Genomic DNA, 20,576 nt, shown 5'->3' with positions numbered 1-20,576 from the left:
ATGGGCATAGATAACTTATGTCCATTGATTTCAGTGGGTCTACTACTGCAAGTAGAAGTTAGGAACAGAGGAAGCTGCCAGTGTACTGAGTCATTAGGGCATCTAGCACAGCATTGTCTACACTGACCGGTGGCAATATTCCAGGGTTTTAGACAGGGAATGTTCCCAGGTTTGAAACCTGGGGTTTTCCTGCATGAAAAGCAGATGCCCCACCACTGAGCTGCAGTCCCAAGTTAGTTTGACGCAACCCTGAACGTTCCATCACACAACCTGCATTGACCATACCTTTCAGATGCCCTTTCCTTTGCCCAGTCTGGTATTAATAAAGTAGGTCTCCGGGAGATACTTCAAGGAGCCGGATGCTCAATCCAACCTCTGCAGCTTCTCGTGAGGCCTTTTCAGGAGGGGGCAGGAGGTTGCTTGTTGTCTCTCATGGGAAATCAAAACCCAAAACTCAGCAGCAAAACATTCAAGAGGGCAAGAAGAGGGAGGGGGGAGGTGCTGCGTGTGGCTGGCGTTTTGCTAGTCTGAGTCATCCCTCTTTAATATGGAGTTACGTGTTTTCTTATTCGAACTTGTCTCCAAGTTCACTATGGTGCTTTAATTGGTTTCCAGAAGGATTGATTTCTCTGCAGGTTGGGGGCTGGGGAGGAAACCAACCAACTGGAAAATAGCAACTAAATTTGTAGCATTTTAAATTCTTGATAGATCGCTGGAATCGAAAGCCCGGTACGTAGTAGCACATTTGCCTTTTGACAGCTTCCTTGTTAAGATGATTTGATGTATGCTCTTCTTCGTAGGTTACAGGGGCTGGGTTACAAATGCGTTTTTCTGGCCCAGTAGAACTGTCGACTTGAGGCAGTGCTCCCTATTGCCTATTTGGGCTGGTTAGAGTGGAAGGCAAGGAGCCGCAGAAATAGGGGGTGGGAGCCAGACACAATGACAAAGCCAACCCATTTTGGTTTAGTCCCCATCCTCTCCCTGCGGAGTTCTACAAGGGGAACTCAAGAGACTAAGGCAGTAGTGGAATCCACCGCCTGGGCTGGTTTTAAGAAAGGGAGGCAGGCAGGAACTGGCTGGGGTTGGCAGTGTCCCATTTGCCTAAATGGATGAGCCTTGACTGCCTTTGACAGAACATCTTCTGTGGGAAAATCAGGTGCCCCAACACCAAACCATGTCCACTCCCATCAGGCAGATTCAAATTGCTATTCCTAAAGAGCCGTTCTTAACATCTTCTGACACTGAAATGCAGTTTGTGGAGGGGAAAGTGGAGGCTGTGGACCCGTGGGAGGGTTGAAAACCCATCATTTTCCAAGGGGCAGCCAGAGCAGATGGTGCCATTTACAGATTTGTTGCATTAAACAGATTCTTTGCTCTCCACTTCCAGCTCCCCAGGTAATCACCTTCGAGGGTCAGCCGTGTCAGGCAGCACTAATCTAAAGCAAATGACTGATGAATAATTAAGGGAAGAAGCGGCGCTTTTGTTTTGAAACCATTGGGCACCGTTACCACCACCAAGAGCTCCACCACATTCAGTGTTTTTAAGGCTCAACACCCCTTCTCAACACAATTAATTTTTTATAAAAGGGATTTCTGCTTTCTTCAACATGCAAGGTGAAATGTGTGCACATTTCTAGCCAACCTGTATTTAAGGGTCGGAGCCTACCTTCAGTCCTATTCAAAGTAGACCCACTGAAATGAATGGCCATGACTAACTTAGCTAGCTGCTAATATTGATGGGTCTACATTAGAGTAGGCTTAACACTGGATACAACCCTAAGTCTCAGAGGGCTGCATTATTGCCTGGTGCGTGGATCAATCATTTTAAGTGTTACCTTTTGTGCAGCAGGCCAGTTTCTGTACACGCCCTTCTCTCTCCTCTATCCAGGCAAGCAAGAGGCATTGTCAGAGATCGGAGGCACACTCCAGCCAGGCATTAACATTAGAGGATGCAAAGTAGGGCTGGTGAGGGGTGTGGCCTTGGGGAAGGGGTGTGGCCTGTACCTGAGGTTCCCCACCTTAAAAAAAAAATACTACTACTGGGGCACTCTGGGAGTCATTTCAGTTAATTCGCAGGGTAAAAGTCCTGTAAAAAAACCAAGAATCCAGGCCATACCTACAAAAGACTGGCTAGTGATGGTTCCATTCCTACTTGGTGGTTTACAGATGGTGGTGCAGCTAGGTTGCTCACAGGAGCAAGATGGTCTGAGCACATAACCCCCACCCTAGCTTGACTGCACTGGCTACCAGCTAATTTCCAGACCCAATTCCAAAGTGCCAGTTTTGACCAATAAAGCCTTAAGTGGTTCAAGACACCAATACCTCAAGGGATGCCTCTTCCCATATGAACCAATGTGGGCCCTGTGTTTGTCATCAGAGGCCCTTCTCTGTGTGCCCCTTCCAGGAGAGGTCCAGAGGGTGGCAACACGAGAACAGGCCTTTTCAGAGGTGGCTCCCCACTGGTGGAAATATCACCCCAGGGAGGCTCTCCTGATACCATCATTAGGTGCAAGGCAAACACATTTCTTTTCAGCCAGACCTTGGGCTTTTAATTATCTGCGGCTTCCTTCAGTTGGTGGGACATTTCAGGCCTCTTTTTTGTCTGCATCCATCTGCCTCAGGAGACAATGGAGTGCATCCCTGGGGTGAGTTTACATTTTTCTATTTTGTCTTTATGCTGGATTTATTGCAGGTCTTACTGTTGTAGTAAGTTGTGGGGTTTTTTTGGAGGGGGTTGAGAAAGTGACTATCATTAATACTAAGTTAACGACAAGGGCATAAGGCGGGTAACAGGCATAGATATTGCGTATAAATTGATAAAACTGAGGTTGGAGGGGATCCAAAAGACATACTCTAAGCAAACAGCATTACCCCAACACGTTTTCTTCTGAAGCAGAGGGATGACAATGCTCTAGGCAATAAACCATGTTCTAGAAGACCAACCTACCACCTCCTCACACTCCACTTCAGGTCAACAGTTCATATGACCTCAAGAATATTCCATTCCAACTCCGGATGTGGGGGATTTCTTAGTTAATTTGAAGTTGCAGTTTTGACTCCTGCTTGAAAGAGTTGAGGGCAATGTACAATAAGGTTGGCTGCTGTTTTGGAACCATTATGATCTCAGTTCCAACTTGGGAGAGAAAAACAAGCGGCCCAAGACAACTCATGTCAAACTGCTTTATTACATCTTAAATAACAGTACATTTTAATATAGTATCTATCTTGCATCCAGCTTTCTTGAAGTACACTGACTTTAAAATTAAATACAAAAGGTGAAGGATACAAGGGTGTGGAGAAAGCTCTACTGAGAATAGTTCCATAAAGGGGGGAGGGCGCAGGGGAAGAAGAGGGGTTTTTTTCTTCATTTTTTGTTGTTTTTTGAAATGCCAAATCCAGGCCTAAAAACGCACAATTACAGCACATTTTGTACAGAGTGTTGCCAGAGGGAGGGTGGGGAGAGGAAGAGACACACCCCAAAATGGATAATAGCCATTGCTGTAGCAAAGGGGTGGGGGGAGAATTCCAGTACAGTGAAAAAGAGAGGAACAACGTTAGACAGAGTAATTTGCTGCCCAAAGCGCTGTTTAGGTTTTTTTTGTATTTTTCTTTCATTTTCAAAACACAAAGCCAGGAATGGTTGCTTGTTAGGGGAAAGGAAAATCTAACCTGATAAAAAGGGCTCCTTTGACTAAAGTCAACAGGCATGTTAGGAATTTAAAAGCATGTTATTCCTCTCCCTTCCCCACCCTAGAATCAAATCTACAGTGATTGTTTAAAGTAAGTGGTTGGGGTTTTTTTCCTTTTCCTTTCAAATTAAGAATAGTGATTTATCTATCACACTACTCCAGAATGTGCATAGCTCAGTACTTTCCATCCTTTTGTTTTAATGCACAGAGTAGCAACAGTAAATGAGGAGATCAGCAATGGTTACAGCTTTTTTTCCAAATTAAAAAACAAAACAAAAAACAGGTTATTTCTTGAAAGAAAACACATAAGGACACATTAGTCTCATATGCACTTGAGCATTTCTACAGCATGCGATTCTAAAGAGTAATCCAACCCAATATGGCAAACCAAAACAAATTTTCTCTCTTTCCATTGTTCTTGTTTAACTTAGAAAGTTTTTTTTTAAGATAATTATTTCCAAAAACATTAATTTGTACATTGTTTCATACACAAAGAATTGATGGAATAGCCAAGCGCTGAACAGGTTTCTCTTTTCAACACCTCCCACCCCCCCGAAAAAGCCCAAATCCACAGAATCTTGTTTGTTTATTGAGATTATGGGGTAGTGTTAGGCTATGAAGCACCCTCCAAGTGGGCATAAGAAATCCATATTATGCCAAAATAAGAGAGTAATAACATGTGAGGTGGGGTGGAAAAAACTAGAGTTTGCATTTTGTTACCCATAAAAGGTGATTTTAAAAAAAACATTCAATACCATGTACAGCGTGTGCTTGGTTATCTTAACATTATCCTATATATGCAGTATTTGTGCAACAATTTGTGACACTAAGACAGAAATAATAATAATAATAAAAAGACTTCAGGGACTAAATTTACAGCATTAACAATCCCAGATGTATCTGGGTTTGGACTCCCTTGTCTTGGCTTGGCTCAACAATTGACCATAAAATCAAATTGCACGAAAGAAAAAAAAAAGGAAATGGAAATATGGACAAAAAGTAGATATCAACCCTGCTACAAACACGACTTCAAAGTTTGAAAGTGAGATAAAACAAGGCCCTCCCACCCCCAACTCATAAAGTCAGTAAAACCAAATCAATGGTTTGCAATCTTTAAACTACAGTGAAAGTTAAAAGTTGTCTGCTTCACAATGATTTTTTTTCTCATTTTTTGTCTGGACATGCTTAAACAAAGTGTGTTTTTTTCCTTTAGTTTTCTAGACGAAAGGTGGTCCCAAAAGGAATGCACAATTTTACTTCTTTTTCTATTTTGTATATAACCACAGAAATTCTTCTTTTAGAGATAATTGTGCTCTTCATTTCAGCAGTAGGAGACGTGAAAGATCTTGCCCTTTGGTGGCTGGGTAAGATGGGAGGGGGGAGGCAAAGGGGGGTGTCCAAGTTAGTATGGTTGGATTGGATACATTATTTTAAATTTTCAACCGTTGGAAAAGTCTTCCAGTCAGCGTGGAGTCCACTGCTATTCTGACACAGAACACATACAAAAGGTTTTGTTAATGATCATCATCAGTAACTTCTAATGCTAATCCTTTTCCTCTCTTCCAAATTATTTTAAAACCAACCTGGACCTTGCATTTATACTTAAGATTTTTTTCCAGATATTAAATCCATTACCCTATTCATTTCCTATCAAAAGCTAGTTTCACAGCTATGTAACGATACAACACATTTATTTACACACTACTTGGAATTCGCTCAAGCATCAACTCAGCATGTTAAGAGAGGCCCGGATTTACATTAACAAGGACATTTAATCTGTATTATGTACTCTGGATTAAATCATTTTATGGACACCAGGCTGCTTCTACGCACAGCTCCCACACCTGCCTGGGGGTGAGAAGAGTTGGGGGGGAAAATATTTCAATGTGAACACCCTTGAACGTCTACATGTAAGAGTCCTGCTGGATCAGACCAAAGACCTAGGTAGTCCAGCATTCTATTTCCTACAAAGGCCAATCAGATGCCATTGGGTAGCTCAGAAGCAGAAGAGGATAACAGCACTCTCCCACTGTGGTTAGCCAACAACTGGCATCCTGGAGCCATCAAGCTTTGTAAGCCAATGAGCACTTTACACTTCATGAACAACACATCCCAATCATAGAAGCCTAGAAAGAGGAGACAGCCTCAGTGTGTGAGAGAAAGGGGTGGGGTAGGGAGAGAGCATGTTAGACCCGCCCCCCCAATCTTTTTTTTTTTTAAGGTACCTACAGACTTTAGTTCCAGATCTTGAGGAAGCTATCCCACGATCCTGTTGCCACCGCCATGCCATCATCAGTTACACCTAAGCAACTGACACGGTTATCATGGCCAGCTAGGACGCCTAGAAATTGAACAGAGAAACAAGAGCAAAAGAGTTTCAGGTTCTGCATCTTCCAACATCAATATGCAAAAAAATAAAAAAGTATAAGTGGAGCCTGTTACTTGGCTCTCAGGATTTAAGTTGTTCTTTGGTAATTGGGAGAAAGCAACTTTCAATGACAGTGATGTACAAGCGCTCCCTTTTCAACAGGTTTACTCAGCTGTTCCAGTCTGGAGGTTCTTTATGCACATGGCAATGCCCCAGATGTACAAACCTCTCTGCTAAACTGAGTGAAAGGAGAAAGCTTTGGACAAGCATATCTCCTTGCACATCAAGGGCTGCCCGTACTATGACATTTGCAGAGAAACTCTTGTACATAGGATCTCAATTGGAGACGTTCTGGAGCTTTCAGCTAAAGCAAGTGAGTACAAACAAATTGCAGCCCATCATGGTTCCAAGCCGGTTGTCACACTAAAAAGCCAAAGAGTGAAGCCGTCTGCACAAGGCATAAAAGGGCAGCAACAGAAACCTCAAGGAAGTCTAAGTCAGCAGCATCTAAGCCTCAAGCACCAGAATCCTACACATTATGAGAGATAGCCAAAGCCTGGAGACCAATGGCATGTTGGAGAATACAATCAAACCTCTACTTACCACCGCCTCTTCTTATGGTCATTCCAGTTTGCGACTGCGGCAAACCTGGAAGTAACTGCGGGTTTGCCGCCATTTGCGCATGAGCAGAAGCGGCGACTGCCATTTGCGCATGCACAGAAGTGGACAATCACCATTCGTGCCTGCGCACAACAGTGCCTCTCCCAGCAACCCGTTTTGACCTCCGGAACGAATTATGGTCGCAAACAGAGGTTCCACTGTGCATGCTGCCACACAGAAACCAGGTCCAAATGGAAGGGGGCTATTTTGGTGCAGATAATTGTCAAAATGAACAGGGTGTTTATGACTGAAGACAATGTATGCTCACTCAAGAAACTAAAGAGCTAGCAAGGACCAGCTGCTGGAAGGGCTGCTCTGTTACGATGCAGCACAGTAAAGAGGCAGCTTTCTTTTAAAGAAATTGCCATGTTCTTCCACATTTCTTCTCTTCTTTGAACAGTAATATCAAGCAGACAAGTACTGGCTCCTCTGTTGTGGGAGGGTATGGTTTCTGGGGCTACACGACAGATCCCCCACCATTATAATTAGTAAATACCAAAAGGGGGGGGAGTGTCAAGATAAGGTACATGAACAGTGGAAGCTCTGGAAGCAATGTTTAAGGGCAGGAACATAAAATAAATTCCATTAAGAGAGGGAGCATTTTGCTGAGCGCAGTATTTTAAGTTCATAAAAATCAGCAGCTACAAATCATTAACTGAGTTACTGGTACTGTACCTTACAAACAAACAAACAAAAAACTCACAGCATGAATTTTAAACATCAGTTAAGTATTTTTATGCAACAGAACTGACAATTCTTCATATGAATCCTCATGAGGTAATGTCAAAACATTAATACTGCACAGGTGCTAGTTCTTTGGAGCAATGGTGAACCACTTCCATTTTGTTAGCCACAATATGGAACATGCACGCGAGCACACACACTCATCCTTTCACTCTCCGAGGTCCAAAGTGTGTGCTTATTCACCTGCGCTCACTTTCTGATTTCTTTGATGGGAAGTCAATATGGGGCAGTCAATATGGGCTTCAGGTGTCTGTTTTGTAGAATCTAGGCTATTTCTGTATCTTATTTGGATCATTACCTGCCCAGAATCGACAGGTTGAGTAAGTACGATATGGTTTTATATGGATTCCCACAGCTACCATCTGATGTGATGTGGTTCAGCAAGATTTGAACCATATTATTTTGCTGATTGTGTAGCTTGGCTTCAGGTTATTTTTACCACTGCCATGCCTTCGCTAGCCTAGGGTGCCCCAGGTTAGCACTCAAATTACCAGAGGGGAGTGGCTGTCTTAACTTTTGTTTTTGGATGCTATAGGGGGGCCCCTAATCTGACTAAAATTGCAGTAAGTTCTACGTGGCCCTTGAAGACAACTTGGAACCTTCAATAGCAGTCAGATTTCTGCTGGGGTTCCATTTAGATTGCATATAACCTATTTTAAAACAGTTGCACTGGTTGCCAGTTTGTCTCTGGGTTCAATTCAAGGTGCTCACACCAGTGTTTAAAGCTCTGAATGACTTAGGCCCCAATACCTGATTCTCTCCTTCCCCACAGACCCTCTTAGGTGCTAAGAGCAGCAAAAGGAGCCCTCTTGATCGTTCCTCTGCCCTAAGAGACTTGGGTGGTGGTGGTCCAAGCCTAGCAGAGGACATTCTCTGTGGCAGCCCCTAAGTTGTGTAACTTACTCTCCACAGAGGTGTGTCCAACACCTTCATTATACAGTTTCTGGTGAATGTTGAAGACACACCTTTTGACCCTGGCTTTTCATCCTTTAGGTATTTTTAGGACCCACGTTATTTTTGTGACTGTTAACTTGTTTTAAACGGTTTTAAATATTGTGTCATAATGGTGTGACCTGCCCAGGGTGAATGTTAGTTTAATAATAATAATAATAATAATAATAATAATAATAATAGGCAAGTGTCCGAAGTTGAGGATCATGGATTTGATTCCCCCCACTTCCACTCAACAATTGGGAGCACTGCTTCAGTTCTCTATTCTTTCTTCTCCATCTTGTTGCTTACTTCACCCTCTTTTGTTCAAACACTCTGCTTGTTCCATAATCACACACATTTCTTTCCCCAGTCCCTATTTTTAGTCCAAGAGACACTAGAAGCATTACCTGCTCTGTCAGCTTTGAGTGTGTCCCACACATTGCAGTTGAAGTCATCATAGCCAGCTAGGAGGAGACGGCCGCTCTTGGAGAAAGCTACAGAGGTGATGCCACAAATTATGTTGTCGTGGGAATAAACCATCAGCTCTTGGTCAGCACGGAGATCAAAGAGCCGGCATGTGGCATCATCAGAGCCCGTGGCAAACGCATTGCCATTTGGGAAGAACTTGAGAGAAAAAAGAGAAACAAGGATGTAACACACAGGAAAGATGCTCTAGTCTGGAAGAGGCTTCAACAACAGCTGGGAAGCTGTTTCAAGTTCCATCAAGAAGATCTCGTGATTTTCCAATACCAGAATAATGGGCAGATATATGTAAATATTTGGGTTGAGCTATTTATAGGAGCAATTTAATGTGATAACAAGAAGGATGTGTTCATTTTTCATATGGAAATATGGGGTGGTATCCAGCATAGCTGGATAGTAATGCATTCTGTCAATGCAAGGATTTCCACTTGTGCAATAGAACTTCCCCACTCTCCTACCCGCTATTTCTCTTCTAGGGGTTCCCCAAAACCTTTGGAGCAAATGTGGGGAGGACACAGGGCATGCACAGGGAGAGCAAGCAAGGGGGTGATGTTCTGCTGGGCAAGTGGAAATTAGCTGGATACCACTCATGGAATAAAATAATTGTTTTTATGATCAATTTTGGAATAGTATTTTACAAATTAATAAAACAGACAGTTTACTAAGAAGATGTCCATAGTAACTGCCAGCCACCTGCTATGCATGAAGACAGACACATTGTCAAAATCCCATCTCCTCTCCATAAAGTTCTTACGTACACAGATGGCATTGATGTCTGATTCATGCCCAGTGAAGGTTTGCCGGCACATCCCTTCTCGGACATCCCACAGCTTTGCAGAGGCATCACAGGCACCAGAAACAAAACATTTGGAATCAGGAGCGAGGGACAGGCTCATGACATCTCCGGTATGACCAGTAAATGTGGTTGTTTGCTGGCCTGTTTCTATGTCCCAAAGGGCGCTGGTGGAGAAAAGGTTTAAGGAGAATCCAAAATGAAAAGGGTGACCATCATAGTAAAACAAGCAAGCATTTATATAGTGCTTCCAATTGTTTGTTTACATATTATTAACTCAGTAACAGAAATCTAGGAAAGGAAAAGAAAAGCAATACTAGGAAATAACACTAGGGAAAATAAGGCCGAGACACTGTGGTTTGTCTAAAATAGTGATTCACTTTAGCCTTGCTTGCACTGAGGTGGTAGGCCTTCATATGGGCAGATTAAAGGTGAGGACACACATGACAGGAGTGCTCTTCCATTTAAAAATGGAAAAGGGGGGGGGAAAGAGGCACTTCAGGGTGCATAACTATACTAGGAAGTACACTCTCAGATGAACATATAACAGACAGAGGGGTAACATGAAGATCTGAGGGAAGTTTACAGTAAAAAATAAAACAGTGAATCTGCCACCTTAGATACCAGCATGTTTTGAAGATCCTATGAAAACATTCTTAACACACAGGCAAGTAGACTTTTTCCAGATGGGAGACTCATTTTCTTTACAGTTAGAGCTCTCTTTCTCAAAGGAATGAAGAGCCCTAAGAAACTGCATACAGGTAGTGACCATTTTGTGCACGTTCAAGGCATGCGCAACTGTGCACTCCCGCATCACCACGAACCCAGAAGTGGCAGGAAATGGGAGCAGGGGCAAGCTTATATATGCTCTGTCATCACACTCAATGTCCTGGAACACAACCCCCACACAAACAAAACAAATATGCTTTATTAACAGCTGCAGCACCCATCTCAGTGAAGATTGCAAGGCTATAGCAGTAAAAATATTGAGTCTAGTCTACAAAACTCTTCTTGTGTGTTTTTTGTAACTTCAGTTTTCTGAATCTATTTATCCTAACATTAAATGTGCATGCTACATTCGCACATGCAAACAGGAATAGAATTCATGGGAAGGAAAGCTATGCTTAAGCTGTCCTGTTCTCAAACTGGCAAGTCCTAAAGATCAATGCTTATTAAATCTCCCCGATAGTTGAAAGCGAGCAAAGCAGGGAATAGACACTAGAAAAAAGGTGCTTCCTAAGTTTGTTTAGCATATAAGCCAATCTCTACAGTAGCACTATTGGTGTGTGCCTTACCAAGTGGTATCTCCAGAGCTGGTAACAATTTGATTATCATCCACAAAACGGCAACATGACAAGTAACCTGCAGCAGGAAGAGGATTAAAAAAGAAAGAAATGTGATTAAATATGGACAATTCCTTTTTGCATCTCATACCCATTGTTTTTGTTAACTCCCACCTTCTTTTCTTCAACACCAAGACGAAGATGTAGGCCAGGGCCAAGGGACCCCAAGCATCTTTAGCGTATTTCTGGAAAAGCTTTCACACAGTAAAGTATTATAAGAACATAAGAAAAGCCCTGCTGGATCAGGCCAAAGGCCCAACTAATTCAACACCTCTGACAGTGGCCAACCAGATGCCCTCAAGCAGGGAGCTGAGCACAACAGCACTCTCGCCACTTATGATTTCCAGCAACTGGTATTCAGGAGCAGACTGACTCAAACTCTTGAGATAGAACATAACCATCCTGGATCACATTCACTGATAGCCTTATCTTCCATGAACTTGCCTAATCTTCTGTCATAATAATTCAAGTTAGTGGCCACCACTGCCTCCAGGGGGAGTGAATTTCATAGCTTGAATTACATGCTCTGCGAAGAATTGAATTACTTTTCTCACACCATGCATAATTTTACACACCTCTATCATGCCCTGCCTTACTTTCTTTTTTTCTAAGCTAAAAAGCCCCCACTATGTTATAACCTTTTCTCACAGGGGAGTTGCTCCAGCCCCTTGATCATTTCAGTTTTTCTTTTCTGAACTTTTTCCTGCTGTACATCGCAGTATTGCTTCTTAGAATCACAGATTAAACACATCAACTTCTGAGGCCTGGTCCCATAGCTGTTACTAACATGACTGGCCACTTTGCCCTCACCCCAAGCTCCTTGAACTATGTTTGTAATAAACTAGTTATATGGACAGACCAATTCAGCAGAGACCATAATTCCAGAATGCAAAGGCTACGGCCGCTTTTGAAAGTAGCTAGCGCTGTGTCAAACAGCAGTTCACCAGAAGTACAGGCCTATCAGATGTCCTCTCCTTATGCTCAAAGAAAAGGTTGATCAAACAAAACAAAAATCCCATCACAACAGCTATTCACTCTTTTTCTCTTTTGCCTCCTACGAAGAGCTTTTTTTGTGAACATGATTTGCCTGCATTATCAAAACTGCCAAGAATCAGTTTTAACTGCTCATAGGTACTGTAATAGCACAGAGTTCCTATGAAGCAGCTAAAAGACGATGCAAGAAATGCACACAAACACCAGTTTGAATACGGCATTTGTTATTCATTACATTAAATTGAGAGTTCTGAACACTTTGGCTTTGCTGGATTATAAATAACTATTCATTGCCGAGTAACCTTAGTTCCCCTCTGTGAGCAGTTTTCAGAGAGCTCCCTTTAGCCTGTATCAGTAAAGCCTTGCAGCGGTGGAAAGCCAGCAAGACACAGAGCCCGCCTGAGGTTTCCTCTTAAGAACTGTTAAAGGTTTTTCCGGAGCCAAGCTGGCAACCTCTGGAGGAAGAGGCCTCTGCGCTTGGCCGCACCTTGAGATTTTGTTCTTTTACAGAAACAAAAGACGGCGTAAAAATGTGACATAGCTCTGGGAGAGGTGGCAGGGGGAGGGGGCAGGAATCTGTAACCTTGCAAGATGGAATTCCTCGTGAGCCAGTTCTCTTCTGCAGCTCATCTGAAGTATTACTACTGATTTCAGGAGCAAACTGAAACTTTGTGGGGGCTTCACTGAATGTTACATATGGTGCCCATTTGCATAAAAGTACACCAAGGAGCACCAGCGTCTAAGTAAAGGCAGGAAACTCAGTTCCAAAGTCCACACAGGCAATACATCAACACCAGAGGACTCAGCATATCTAAGAGACTAGCTCTTTTGCTATCTCCCTCTGCTGTCCAGATGAACATCTACACCAGGGGTCAGCAACCCGCGGCTCCGGAGCCGCATGTGGCTCTTTTACACCTTTGCCGCGGCTCCGGGGCGGATACTAGCGAGGGGAGGAGGCGCACTGTGCACCCCGACACTCCCCACTGTGGCGGGCGCTGTACTGGCTGTGACGTTGCATGGGGGCGGTTCGTGCGTTAGTCACGCACCGTCCCGACGTCACCTGCCCGCCCACCCGCCCGCCCGCCCGCTACATTGTAAGGGGCATGTACGCTGGTCACTGCATTGAAAGGGGGCGTGTACACTGGTCACTGTTTTGAAGGGGAGTGAAGAACACACACACACAAAAAGGTAACTTGTTAATTTAACGTTTATTTCTATGAGGAGGAGTAATTCTGAGGGGTCAAACAAAGAAATAATAAAAAAGTGACAAAAAAGTTATTTTTATAATGACGAGTTTTGCGGCTCCCAGTTTTTTTTTCTTCGGAAACGGGTCCAAGTGGCTCTTTTTGTCTTAAAGGTTGCAGACCCCTGATCTACACCATGAAGCGGCTACACAATTATTCCCCTTTCCAGGGAATCCTGGGAACTGTAGTTTGAGGGTGGAGTAGGAATCTTCAACACAGAATTCTCAGGCCTCTCAACAAATTACAGCACTCAGGATTCCCTGGAGGTAGTCATGCCAGTTAGCTGGCACACAAACCATTTAGCTCATAGTGGAACAATGGGCATAGAGCAGCACACACACAGACCAACCAAAGCCTGACAAAAGTTCCAATAATACATTTGGAAACAGATGCTCAGTCTTTAGAAGAGAATACTTCAGGATTTTCATTTATCAAATAAAGGAACCTGACCATGGTACTGGAAAATAAGGAAACAAAATGCTTAAGCACCTATCATAATGTTTGCTACATAAAGATTATTTTTAGTTTATATAGTGCTGGATGTGGCAATGTTTGCTTTTTTTTTTTAAAGACCAGTTTTGGGAGGAATGTCTAGACAACAAGATTTACAGAAGGCAAGGGAAACCATTAATGCTTTTTAGTAACGTAACTGCCTGTAAAACTATGGATTTATTGCTAAATTTGTCCCCTAGCTTTTGTGCTTTTGTTTTTTAAGGTGAAAATGTGAGGAGGGGGAAGGTGGCAGAAATAAATATCACTAGGTTGGTGAAAGCCATGTGTCACACGCAAGCAAGATGTAAGGCAGTCTTTCAAGAGATGCCACGGGAGGGGGGGAGAGACACTGTTTAAAAAGATATGTTGAAGGCATGTTGTAGAGCAGGGGTCATCAAACTTTTTCAGCAGGGGGGTGGTCTACTGTCCCTCAGACCTTGTGGGGGGCCAAGCTATATTTTGGGGGGGGGAATGTGAAAGAATTCCTATGCCCCACAAATAACCCTTTTAAATAAAAGGACACATTCTACTCATGTAAAAACACACTGATTTCTGGACCGTCCGCAGGCCAGATTTAGAAGGCGATTGGGCCAGATCTGACCCCCGCGCCTTAGTTTGCCTACCCATGTTGTAGAGCTAACTGAAGCAAAAACACGCTCACCTGTATGGCCAGCCAGTTCACGGCTTACACGTACATTGCCTTCACGTGTTTTCAGGTTGTAAATGGAACAAATGTTATCAAGACCACCGCAGGCCACATAGTTTCCAGATGGAGCATATGCGCAAGTCATTACCCAGGATGAACGCAAGGGAATAGCATGGACCTAGAATGGAAAAAAAGAGGGGGTAAAGCTGCCATTTTGTTAGGTTCCTTGCCCATTATTAAGAGGTAAAGAAAGGTGGCCAACCCAGGCTGTAGATTTATTTTCCTTTGCTAACAGTTAAATGCAGTGTAGTGGGAGAGAAACAGATCTGACTTTGGGGTGGGGGGAATAACCCACCAGATAATTCTCCTGCAGAAACCCCACTAAAACAAAAGTAGAACTGTGCAAAAGGTTACATGCTCCAGAATAAATATTACTTGTCAATTTGTATACTGCCTTCCAACATTTGCAGAACATCCTTAAAAACCTTTTTAAAACAATACAAGAGGCAGAGAACATCTAAAGATTGCTGGGAAACAACAGCAGGAAAGGATTATTTCCATCATGTCCTGCTTGTGGGCTTCCCATAGGCGTCTGGTTGGCCAATGTGGGGAACAGGGTGTTGGCCTACATGATCCAGCAGGCTCTTCTTGTGTTCCTGTATAAAGTACTAGACAGAAACCTGGCTGTAAGAAATAGCTACATGAAGTAGATTAAGTTTACAAGAAACAGAGTCCCAAGCTCTATGTTCACATGGTGGTTGCAAAGAGGATTTGAGGGAGGTTTCAAATTGTCTAGCCAAGGCCATATTTTTGGAGCCTGCATCCATTATTGGAAAATTTCCCATTCCCAGCCATCAATATCACATTTTCAGAAGCCCAGGCTTCTGTGCTTTTTCCCCAACTCCAACTACATATTGTCAGAGTCTGCATTTGAAATTTCTTTTGCTTTCAACAACGGTAACATTTCCACATTTCAAGTCTAAGCTTTTTCAACTCGGCTTAATTCTACCTTTTCTCACCAAAACTTCCCCATCTTTCATGCTTATAAGCTCCATGAGCCACGGCTGCTGCATTTGTTTGTTTGTCCCTGAGATTTACTATGAAATAAAGCCCTTGAAGTTTTTTTTTTTTTTACATTTTCTCTCTTAGGGATTAAAAGAAGAAAAAAAACCAAGACCCAGCACATGTTAGTTGAGCACGTCACTGCAATAGGTGTGATCCTTCATTACTAAAAATACAGCTATTTAATCACCAAAGAATATATCCCCTCCCTGGCAGCCAATGAAATGCCTCAAAGTGGTTGCTCATAACCGCATCACTGGAAGAGGGCACTTTTTTACGGGCATCTTCTTTGTTAGGACCACCATCACATCCAGCACAAGTGCAAGACTGCTTAGCTACAGCAGTGTTGCTAGAGATATATTTAGACATGACTTCGTATGTGTAATCTAGCCAAAGACTTATAAAAATACTAATCTAAAACTACATTCTGGTTATTGCAGAACTGTCATCCAATTTCCTGGATTTGATTAATACCCTTTACTGACAAAAGTCTCCTTATCCTTTTTTGGTGGGGCTGGGGGAACAAGGGGGCGAGAGATAAATAGGACAATAGCCTGTAATTTGACAACAGGACTCTGGTAAGTTTTCCATCTCAGAACGTTTGATCTTCTTGGAGGTATGCAATTATGCTTGATCACACGGGAGGACAAATACTGGGGAACTGCATAGTCACTTGACTTTCATAATACCATCTTGAAGCTTGTGGATGGCATGAGCAAATATAGAATACAGTGGTACCTCAGGTTAAGAACTTAATTCGTTCTGGAGGTCCGTTCTTAACCTGAAGCACCACTTTAGCTAATGGGGCCTGCCGCTGCTGCCGTGCCGCCGGAGCACGATTTCTGTTCTCATCCTGAAGCAAAGTTCTTAACCTGAGGTACGACTGTATGGGGGAACAAGTGTTCATTTCTCCCCCCTCCCTGCCCACTGAAACAGGAAAGTAACACTGTAATGCAGATTAGTTACCTCATTACAATCATAGCCACAGGGTAATTTTTCTCCCCTATCTTTTCACTGTAAACATAGGGGTTCTGATCTGCTGTAAGTGACTGTAGTAAGTTATTGCAGACCAATTAATGTGAGGTGCATTACTTAGAAACACTCCATGACATTCTGCAGTGCCCCAGAAATTCATAAAATGGTATCTGCTGCTAACTATTGCCCACAGGTGCCAAGAGAGCAGGGCAACTACAGATGGGGGGGAAAGCAAAAGGGTTCTCTAAGCCCTCTTCTGTTTCCCCCACCATTTTTACCCTTAGGTTACTAGTGACAAAGTGTTTGCTCTATCGTTTGCAAGGGCAACAGCAAGGAGCTGGTTAGCTCTTCTATATATTGACAGCTTAAATAAGAACTGCCTCATGCAAACCATTAGGAATTTTGAAGGGTCTCCCTAGTGAATGGCCCTGTTGCTACACTAATTTCTGGCATTTTGGTTCCAAAAGTTGTAGATACAACTAAAGGTAAAGCTTTTTCTATTTAAAATCTCATGAGCCCCTAATCCTTAGGCATTAAGGTGGCATTGGATGTCCATTGCTCAGGTTTTCAAGCCTTTGACCCAATGAACTCCTGGTATGCGCAACTCATCAAAATGTATGTTTCTGCATTTATAGAATTTGACTAAGGTTTTTGCCCCTGATGACAAATGCAAGCTTAGATGCCAAGATTTTTATTCCCTACACTTTAGCAGCCAATGAGGTCAAGCTAAATGTAGGGACAGTGATTCCCCAGTCCAATATAGTTAAATCCACTGTCAAGTGGACTTCGTATTGTTCCTTGAAAAGAATTCCCGGAGATCACTCCAAGTCAGCACTGTCCAAAGGTTGCAGCCACACCCTATGCCAGAAAAAAACAAAGGTGAATCTGACAGTATCAGGAGACCAATTCCCCCCTCATTGTGTTCACCAAGGAATGAGGAACAGTATATACACAGTTTTTGCCAAGCACCCGAGGTCTACATTAGACTTACTCAGGACCCTGGGCTCTCAATTTGCCAGTATTGGTGAGCAAGGAAGAAATCCCCAGAAGCATAATCAGTACAGGGGTTAGGGAACACATTGGCTAACTTATTATGCACAGGTGTGGATACACATGGATGTAACAGCCTTTTTTCACGCGCGGAAAGGCTACCACATCTGCCTTGGGCCAAAGTCACAAAGCGGTCAACAGGTCAATCTCCATCCTCAAATGACATTCAAAGCTCATCAAATTTGGTCATGCTGAATTATCCCCTCCATATATGGGCCCCACAACAGGCGCTATAAAGAGTTATTCATTTCTCTTTGTTTTGGTGTTCATGCTCTTGAAATGACATATTAGACAGCCTGTTTGCTGTCTATTCCTCCACCTCCCAAGAATGGGAAGCTGGGTGTAGAGCAGACAGATCCATCCATTGTGCATTTCACCTATGCAACTTCCCACATTAACTCTTAGGTACACTGTTGGATTTCTCCTTCCTGTCCCTCTATTTTTTCTTTGTAACTACTATTAAATTGTTGACAACTATTTTTTGTTAATGATTTCCTTTTTATTTTTTTAATTCATAAGCAATTTCTATGCTGAAGTAAATTCCTGTAACTGGAATGCTTTTCATCTCCAGGAAGGTCATAACAATCCCACCCCATCCCCCTGGTTTGGGCCTTGCCTTCTTCCATTTGTCAGCTCCATTCCCTGCTGATGAGAACATCACTTCATGGTTAAGTCCAACTTTCTGTTCTTGCCTAGCTATACTTTTCAGTTCATAAATCACTACAGTGCTTGCTTTCTCCTTTCAGTACCCACATAACTAAATGCAAAATCACTTAGTGTTTAACCACTGTTAAAGGCATTAAGCCTGTTCTAATCAAGATCCATGTCACATGCCACTGCACCCAGGATGCCAAGGCTTATCTTGAGTATCCCCATCAGTTTTCACTATAAAGGCCAGAACCACAGAAGCTATTCTTTGCCCCACACAGCTTATGTCTCTAAGAAAACAAACCCGCTAGTTAGCTTCTCTCTTCTCATCTCTCAAAGAGGGGGGAGGGGGGTGGACGGGACCCTGAGCTATTATTTTAGTCTATAATTAGTCTATATTTGCCCCTCCATGGGATCCTTCTTTCACAGAATAAAACAAAAGCCGAACAAAAATACACAATCTGAAGGATTCGTTTTATTAGTGTTCTTCCTGTAGTTTGCTTTTCCTCCCTTAGCCAAGTTGGAATTAAGTCATTGAACCTTATTAATTGCTCTCACCTTGTTTGTGGTGTAGCTGTCCCAAATGATAAGCTTGCCATCCTGTGATGCACTAACGAGAAGCCTGGAAGGGCAGGTTAGGGAAAAGAGATAAAAAGTTTAATGTAAACAAAGCATACATCAGAAGTGCAGGAAGACAAATTACATTGGAATACATTAGTCTTAATCAATTCAACAGTATATTTTGATATGCAAAATGCTTTACTCCCATTATCATCTAAAGCTGCCATTGAAAGTCCTTTCTACATATTGAGAAATTGAGGCAGCGGGATCTGCCCAAAGTCATCCAAGGAGCCCATGATGGAGTAAATATTTCAACCAAGGTCGCCCACTGATCAGTGGACTTAACTGGCTCTCACTGTGAATGTTTCCAATATAACACATTTCCTACGAAACTGTATTAATGGAAGCAACAGACAGAATTCAACTGGAAGTGACATACTTCCTCTAATGTACCATCTTCCCAGGTCTTTTCTATTCTTAAGGATAAATCTAGGGTTCTGTAAGGTGCTTAAGAGTAGTGCAGATTATTTAACTTGAACAAACAAGCTCAAGTGAATTAGTAAGATTGCTTTCATTAGATTAAAGCCCTCTCCCCCCCATCAGTTTCTGCTGATTTAATCACTATTAACTATGAGCAGACAAATCCACTATATACAAATATTTAATTAAAAAAAAAATTATGAGAACATTGATTGTGCTCTGGCAATCCATGACAACAGCATATTCACCCTGCTGACTGCCAGCTTTGGATCTCTGAATATTTAGAAGTGTGAGAGCTTCAGAAATATTATTTTAAAATAATTTTAGAGCAGCCATAAGGCATTTTCTATCTGTATTTCTTCCACGCAAGGAGAAACCAACATATAAAAATGGATTTCAGTTTTGCTGCCGGCATAGATGAACAAATGTTATTGGTTTTCAGTGTTGCTCAATTCCTTTGGTACTAGAGTAGGGCAACAGAATTATGAAATTCCCTATGAAGTAACTGCCTGTACTTTTAAACACAAGACTAAGTGGTGGTGCTAGCGGGAAATCTCTCCTGCTAGGCAAACATATGGCCCTTCAGAACCTTGCCTATGTAAAATGTACATCTATGTCTTGGGTAAAAGGAAACACATTTTGGGGGTAAAAGTGACATTTTCAAGTGGGAATCCCAAAAATGCCACGGTTATATTTTAGTTCTGCCAGGGCTGTTGGAAAGTAGAAACTGGCAGTCAGATACACACACACACACACACACACACACACACGTGTTGCTGTTGCAACTGCAATTTCTGGACTTACGTTATCCCTTGTCATCTTTGCCTTCCTCATTTCACCCTCCTGCCACTAGTTTATTTCCTCTCCCTCCGCCTGTCTACAGTCTGCTTCTTGAATTCCTTCAAGCAAGGCCCAGTCGTTTTTTTATACATTTTTATCCCACCTTTCCTCCAAGAGGCTCAAAGTAGCATACATCGTTTCCCCCCCCCCCATCTTATCCTCACAATCATTAGGCTGAGAGGTTGTGACCAACTCAAGATGGTCCTTCTGCAGCACAGGAACTCACCTGGAATCAGTGCCCCAGTGCATTGCATAAATTTTAGCCAAGTGTCCCCGCAGTGTTCTTCTAGTGCGCATCTGAATACGACCCACTGGATCAATGTTGGCTGTGATCTAAATGGGAGGTTAATTGTACAGATTTATAACTGTCAGCTGCAAAAGCATTTCCTGACCGAAGAAGCATTAAATGAAACTACTCTCTCTTCTTGAATTTCTTTCCCTGTTGCACCAAAGAACTTGACCAAAACACCTTACTAGATGCTCTGAAAGGTGCTTACTACTGCTTCTTCCCAAACAAGCTTCTCATTTCAAACTTCTAGTATAAGCATAATTTATCAGAGGTGGGCAACCTG

General features: G+C 42.7%; 1 protein-coding gene across 11 annotated transcripts in view; it reads right to left on the bottom strand.

Annotated features, from left to right (window-relative positions):
• Window positions 1-3,166: 3,166 nt before the first annotated feature.
• Window positions 3,167-20,576, bottom strand: part of GNB1 (G protein subunit beta 1) — a 76,996-nt gene continuing 59,586 nt past the window's right edge. For 6 of the 11 annotated variants that reach the window (XM_053400701.1, XM_053400699.1, XM_053400705.1 and 3 more), the window contains 8 exons: window positions 20,231-20,337; window positions 18,682-18,745; window positions 14,404-14,566; window positions 10,966-11,032; window positions 9,636-9,837; window positions 8,802-9,018; window positions 5,919-6,030; window positions 3,167-5,174 (listed from right to left, as the gene is read on the bottom strand). In XM_053400701.1, coding sequence (XP_053256676.1) covers window positions 5,924-6,030; window positions 8,802-9,018; window positions 9,636-9,837; window positions 10,966-11,032; window positions 14,404-14,566; window positions 18,682-18,745; window positions 20,231-20,337 — 927 coding nt within the window. In that variant the 3' untranslated portion in view covers window positions 3,167-5,174; window positions 5,919-5,923. Of the gene's footprint in view, window positions 5,175-5,914; window positions 6,031-8,801; window positions 9,019-9,635; window positions 9,838-10,965; window positions 11,033-14,403; window positions 14,567-18,681; window positions 18,746-20,230; window positions 20,338-20,576 lie in introns of all 11 variants that reach the window. The other 5 variants (XM_053400707.1, XM_053400706.1, XM_053400709.1 and 2 more) reach the window with 5 other exon arrangements.

This window comes from Podarcis raffonei, chromosome 8, assembly GCF_027172205.1.
Source record: "Podarcis raffonei isolate rPodRaf1 chromosome 8, rPodRaf1.pri, whole genome shotgun sequence".
In the NCBI taxonomy this organism is placed as follows: Eukaryota; Metazoa; Chordata; class Lepidosauria; order Squamata; family Lacertidae; genus Podarcis; species Podarcis raffonei.
Note: the sequence above shows the minus strand (reverse complement) of the source record. Positions and strands in the feature narration are given on the sequence as shown.